This window comes from Olea europaea, chromosome 11, assembly GCF_002742605.1.
Source record: "Olea europaea var. sylvestris chromosome 11, O_europaea_v1, whole genome shotgun sequence".
Lineage (NCBI taxonomy): Eukaryota > Viridiplantae > Streptophyta > Magnoliopsida > Lamiales > Oleaceae > Olea > Olea europaea.
In genome coordinates, this window is record NC_036247.1 from 15,607,317 (window position 1) to 15,613,926 (window position 6,610).

The window sequence follows — 6,610 nt, forward strand, 5'->3', positions numbered from 1 at the left end:
CCCAACCCACACAAACACAAAATAAAAATAAAAATAAAAATCTAATGCTGTGACATCACAAATTAAATCCCTTCAGTTACTATGTTTAGATGAAAAATGAAGTCTAAAGAACGCATGATTGTTAAGTCAGTTAAGTTAGAAACAACAATGATCCTAACCCTGAATCTTTTGGACTTTGAACTTGAAAAACTAAAAGAATTATTTTGAACAGATTTTTATGTAAGGATCCATCTTATTTGTGGATGATAAGCTAATGCTATGGGTTTTTGGTGCTTCTAGAAATCATTTTAGATTCGTAACTTAGATTTACTGGTTATATATAGTATCCATTACTTCTGAAAAAGTAAATTGAGAAGACATAATTTAAGTTGGCTTCTTTGAAATGGTCCTCCTCAAAAAGTGAACTTCTTGCAGAAAGTCCATCCATCATTGTGCACCAATAGCTTATTTAAATGGCTTCCAAGCGCACATTATATTGACTTGTTCTGGATCCATAAAATATTGTTTTGGTGTTCATCTCCTCGTGTATGAGGGTGAGGCTGCTTGTTTATTTTTACAGCAAGAAAGTAGTTGATTTCACATGCCAAATGGCTTTGACATCATGTCCATTGTGTCCAAGTATGACATGAGCACATGCCTTGCAGTAAAATTGTGACATAGCGAGCTTATTGCTAATGCTTCTCCAAATTTCTTTTCTCCCTAATCATTAGTGCCGTTCAACTGATCTCTCATTTTTCAACTGCTCTAGCCTGTCATAGACTCATAGAAAAGGTCTCCAGATTCGTCAAAATAAATAAACAAATGAACAGTAATTTGTCTATTTATATAGGATTATCATCATCAAACAAAACCAGATCATGCTTTACTGCTTTGCATATGAGAGTTGCTTATTAATAAATAACATTCCAACAGAATTAATAGTTTTTCGAGCTTTTGTTGTTGTTGTGAACCAATAATTTCTCCAATAAGCGAAGTTTTTCCTATTAAAGAGTTAGATATATGAATTTTGATTTTCATCACTGTGTTGCAATCAACTTTTTATGTGCTAAAGATCTAATAATTTCAAATGTTATACAACTATGTTATACGGTTATAGCATGTTATTTTTCATCTTCTTTTGGGTTTATATTCCTGAAAAGTGGGAGGTTTGGGAGCTTTTCTAGGCCTACACAAGAAATTTAAGTCATTGTTTTATTATTTATTGTTAATTAGTGCAAATTCCACTCAATAGAGATGCCTATTCCTTATTTTGTCTATTCTAGTATAGCCCAACATTCATGGTAAAATGATCATTTTGTTACACTCATCTTATTGATATTTTGTGGTTTATGAGCTCAACACTTAACTCTATCACGAATCACTTTTCTAATAACTGTTCTGCAAGATTTTTCTTTCAATTTGTTAGTATCTTTTGCGTACATAGTTCATGTGGCATTTCTTGGATTCTTCATATTGTCCTATGCAATCTAATCTTATGCATTACATCCTATTTAAGCTTTTGATCCTCACTTATAATTGATCTCAATATAAAAACATTACTCTTTGGGACCACATGATCCTCTATTGTGACACCAAATCATCTTTATTTCTACTGTGACTAATAGGATGTTCTATATGCTTTGTGTTAGTTCTCTCTTCCTCAAGTGTATAGATTTCCAACTTATCCAAAGTTTAATTAGGGATCCAACCCCTCTTAGTTTCATAAACTTAAACTATGCTATAAACAAATAATGTACACCAAAGGAATTCATGTTTAACATGTCTCGGAAGTTCATTTATGAGGAAAATGAAAAGTTAAGGACTTAGGATGCAACTTTGATACAAGCTAGTACAATAAGAAACTCCATACTAATAACCCCAGTAGGACTCAATTTATAGCCATATTTGTTAGCTTATTTGGCTTCCATATGCATCAGAGTCTAATTTGCTTCTACAATTAATTTTTTCATTTTACAGTGCAGACTTCATGCTTAGTGTCATTGTCTTGTATAGAAGTGCTACAGGTAAATGCTTAGGCTTGCTAGTTCATGGTTGTGGAATAAAATCTAGGATAACTACTTTGTGCATATAATGCCAAGTTTTCGTCCCAGTCTAGTTACAAGCACTCTTGTCAATGAGGAACCAAGATGACTTTGAACTCATGTTTTATGCTTTTAAGCTGCTCTAGAAGACCTGTCCTTGCACATTTATTTTCTGTGTTTGTTACTCTAATATTGCTGGTCCTGTTCATTTTTTTAATGCTATATGTTATCATCTCAGAGAGCGACACGGTGACATTCCCTGAATCCATCATTTCTGGCCATCAAGAGTTGGTAGAACTTGAAAAATATACTCTTGATACAGACGAGACGAAGAAAGAAAAATCAATTCAATTGCAGAAGAATCACAGTTATGTTTCACAATCTGCAGTGGCTTTAAGGTGTCGAGTCATGCCTCCTCCTTGTTTGAAGAACCCATACCTTAGGAATTCTTTGGAAATGGATATAGATCCTTTTGGCAATCAGAGATCAAAATGTGCAGGTGCATTTTCATTAGTCAACTTCTAAGTTTTCAGTTTTGGGAAGAATTGATTTGTTTTATGGAAAGGATTTATTCTGTTTGCAGAGCAATTTTCTTTTATGTTATATAGGTCTTTAAAGTGAGTTAATGTGTACAGGTTGTCATGAAACCTTTCTAGTTTATCTTAGATCCTAATGAACACGTGTTATTGGGATGCAGGTTTTTGTCCTGCAGGTATTGGTGGTGATGGTCTTTCACGCTACCGAACAGATTTCCATGAAATAGAGGTACTGAGGTACATTAGGATACCAAGGATTTGTTGCTTTATATAAAGTATTGAACACATTTTTCTTTTCAATGCTTCACTTTGATTGATTTTAGCCTCCTACAGCAAATTGGCAGCGGAAACTTCAGTCGTGTATTTAAAGTCCTGAAAAGACTTGATGGTTGCATGTATGCAGTGAAACATAGTTTGAAGCGATTACATCAGGATACAGAAAGGTAGCTTATTCATTGTTGAGCTACTTGTAATTATTGACTCCCGATATTTTATCCCGCTTGCTTATACATTCATTTACCAGGAGTAAGGCTTTGATGGAAGTTCAAGCTTTGGCATCTTTAGGTTTGCCTGCTCACCCATTTTTGCTTACGCCTTATCTGAAAATGTAATTGTTCTGAAAGTGTTGTATTTTACAGGAACCCATGCAAACATTGTTGGCTACTACTCATCTTGGTTTGAAAATGAGCAACTTTACATCCAAATGGAGTTATGTGATCACAGCCTTTCTATCAAAAAACACTCTAAATTATCCACAGAGGATGAAGTTTTAGAAGCAATGCATCAGGTGAATAGTTTTTAAATGCATTTCCTGTCCTAAAGTTAGTTTTTAAATGCATTTCCTGTCCTAAAGTATGCTCAATGGATGTCCTTTTACAGTAAAATAGGTTGTTTAGGAAAAATTACCACGATATTGCATTGACTCACTCTTAACACTATTGCCTAAAGTATTCTAATGTAAGCTGAAGCATTCGATTTCAAAAACCTTCGAATGGCATGTGGCTTGAACCCTTGTCTGCTACGCGAGGTAGTTGGAAATGGAAGTGGAGAGTGATGTCATGCAGTTCTCCTATTATTTAATGAATCATAAGGAGGAATGATATTTCGTAGACAAAACAGTTGAGGTGCTTGTCAAAGTTCAAAATTTGACTATTCAACTTTTTATAAAATTTCAATGCTTTAAATCTGGTAATTCAACAATCAAATTCGTCTACTTGACCTCAGTAAATAATAGGATTAATCTATTAAATGATGAAGTGAATTAACTATGTTAGAATTTCAATTTCCGAGTGACTTGTGCATGAGATTATATGTGTGAATTCATTTATTTTACCTTCTGATGGCTTAAATGACTCAAGAAATGCATCTCAGTTTCTAGAAACTCAATAAGTTTTACTTTCTTCTTTACATATTTCAAAACTTTGGACTATTAAGCCTGTCTTGTGTAATTTCTGCCAATAAAAATTCTCAAATTTGCAGATAGCCAAGGCGTTGAAGTTTATACATGAGAAAGGCATGGCACATTTAGATGTCAAGCCAGATAATATTTATGTTAAAAATGGAGTTTATAAACTTGGTGATTTTGGTTGTGCAACTCTTCTCGATGGAAGCTTACCAATTGAAGAAGGCGATGCACGGTTTATGCCCCAAGAAATCCTGAATGACAAGTATGATCATCTTGACAAAGTTGATATTTTCTCCCTAGGCGCTGCTATCTTTGAGCTTGTCAGAGGGGTGCCCTTGCCTGAATCAGGGCCTCATTTTCTAAATCTTAGAGAAAGAAAACTGCCTCTTCTTCCTGGTCATTCATTGCCATTTCAGAACTTACTCAAGGTAAAATAGCTTTCCTTCACAGCATATTCCAACATATCCTGCAATCAGAGGCTTCAGTTATGTCCAATCTTTTTTCTTGTAGCACTATCGAGTTTACGATTTTAACTGATCATTTTAAGCGAAACCATTACATTTCAATCTTTGGCGAAGGTCCTAAGGAGCTAAGAAAGCCTTTTAGTGGCTAAAACAATCTTCTTAAATAAATAAAAAAAACTAAATATACCACATAATTTCAGTTAGAAAGTAGTCCGTGTTGGTGATTTTGTATTGCCGTGCGAGAGGGGACTGATGTTTCTATTGGTTTCTTAATCATATTAGGTCATGATGGACCCTGATCCAACTCGACGACCTTCTGCTAGAGAACTACTCGAGAATCCAATTTTTGACCGGCCCCAGAGAACAGCAAAAAGCAAGTAAACTTGAAAGTTTGCGATTGGATGATTTTGACAGAAGCTGGAAGTTGCTGTCTCAATAGTATTTTTTGGCCATTGCTGAAGGCAAACTACTTGGAATGAAGTGTGCAGGGAAGGATTAGGTCATGATGGACCCTGATCCAACTCGACGACCTTCTGCTAGAGAACTACTCGAGAATCCAATTTTTGACCGGCCCCAGAGAACAGCAAAAAGCAAGTAAACTTGAAAGTTTGCGATTGGATGATTTTAACAGAAGCTGGAAGTTGCTGTCTCAATAGTATTTTTTGGCCATTGCTGAAGGCAAACTACTTGGAATGAAGTGTGCAGGGAAGGATTCAAAATGAGCGGAATCCATAAGACTTCTCTCCATTTTCTGCACCAGAATTTTCAAATATAGATGGTGCTAATTTTGTATACACAAGAAATGGGGAAGAAACTATTGTGTAATACTTCCGAGTTTTGACAATTGATAAATTCAATCATGGAAGGACCTGAAGTTGGTCATTACTGGTGTTAAACTGGGCCGGATTGTCTATGTGCAGGCTGGCCCATTAAAGACCGGTGCCAGCTCAGCCGGCTAGTTTTTGGCTAATGTAATTACTCTAATTATATCTCACATTGTTAAGTCACTCTTAAAATCGACTTATGGAAGAGTTCCCTAAGTATAATAAACTGACATACTCAATGTAGTCGTTATAAACTTACAAACAAGCTGCGGACGGGCCTGCCTACGCCAAGTCCAGTCAGTCATTATTCGAAATTGCCTAATTTTTGAAAACTTGAGAATTGTCCAGTTGTAGAAATTAAGTAATTAAAATATTTATAGTTTTAGCTCTTTGGTATGCATTATTTTATTTTTCTAAAGGCATTAAATTAATTAGCTAAAACTAAAAAAATTTAAAATGTTTTAAAAGAGAGAAAAAGAGGAGAGAATTATGAGTCAAAATTCAAGTATATATTATTAATAATGAATACCCTATATTTATAGAGTCTAAAATAAGATTTATAATTGGAATGAAATTGATTTTCTAAACTAGATAAGGTTATTCTATATATCATGAGAGTACTAAACAATCAACAATAATTATCTCAATATTATACAACACTTCCCCGTTGACGATTATTTGCATAATAACTATCTCATTGAAATTTTGTTTGGCAAAAAAACTCAATGGGACAAAAATGTCAACAAATGAAAAAATAATACAAATAATTTGGAGTAATAAAATATTGATTCGTTAAAAAACCTTGTCAAGAAAACTTCAGTGGGACAAAACTTGATCGAAGGAAAAAGAGTACAACTACTACTCTTAATTTCAATTCTTGTATCAAGCTATCCATTCTTGTACATCAATGCCTTCAATATTACAAGTTTTGGTGAAATATGTTTATGTTGTCTTGCATAGTCTTCAAATAATACTGTATTCATACGAGATATTTATCATTATTTAATAATTGTAGTAATACGATAATTCAAAAATAGCTCTTGTTGATCTCTTCGAGAGTCTCATACATATAAGAGTATGCCTTTTTGAGGATAAATGCCTTGTAGGTTAAGAACCTCATTACACAAAGAATATGCCTTATTAAAACCTTATTGGGAAAAATCTTAATGAAGAAAAAAGAGTACATTATTTTTTTAAATACACTACAAAAGTTGCCTCATTAAAAATCTTGTCAGAAAAACCTAATGGGACAATACCTTGGTCAACGAAAAAAGAGTACAACGCGTATTTACTCCCTCTCATTATGTCTGAACTATATGAGTAGTTTGCACCAAGGCAAGGAAAATATTGGAGGTCTGCA

At 34.1% G+C, this 6,610-nt stretch overlaps 1 protein-coding gene across 1 annotated transcript; it reads left to right on the forward strand.

Annotated features, from left to right (window-relative positions):
* The first annotated feature begins 54 nt into the window (after positions 1–54).
* Positions 55–4,914, forward strand: LOC111403576 (wee1-like protein kinase). Its single transcript, XM_023032133.1, has 7 exons — positions 55–2,520; positions 2,719–2,786; positions 2,891–3,000; positions 3,081–3,121; positions 3,196–3,344; positions 4,037–4,390; positions 4,709–4,914. Exons 1-7 carry the CDS (start codon positions 2,127–2,129, stop codon positions 4,805–4,807), a joined length of 1,215 nt encoding a protein of 404 aa, XP_022887901.1. The 5' UTR covers positions 55–2,126; the 3' UTR covers positions 4,808–4,914.
* Positions 4,915–6,610: the final 1,696 nt, after the last annotated feature.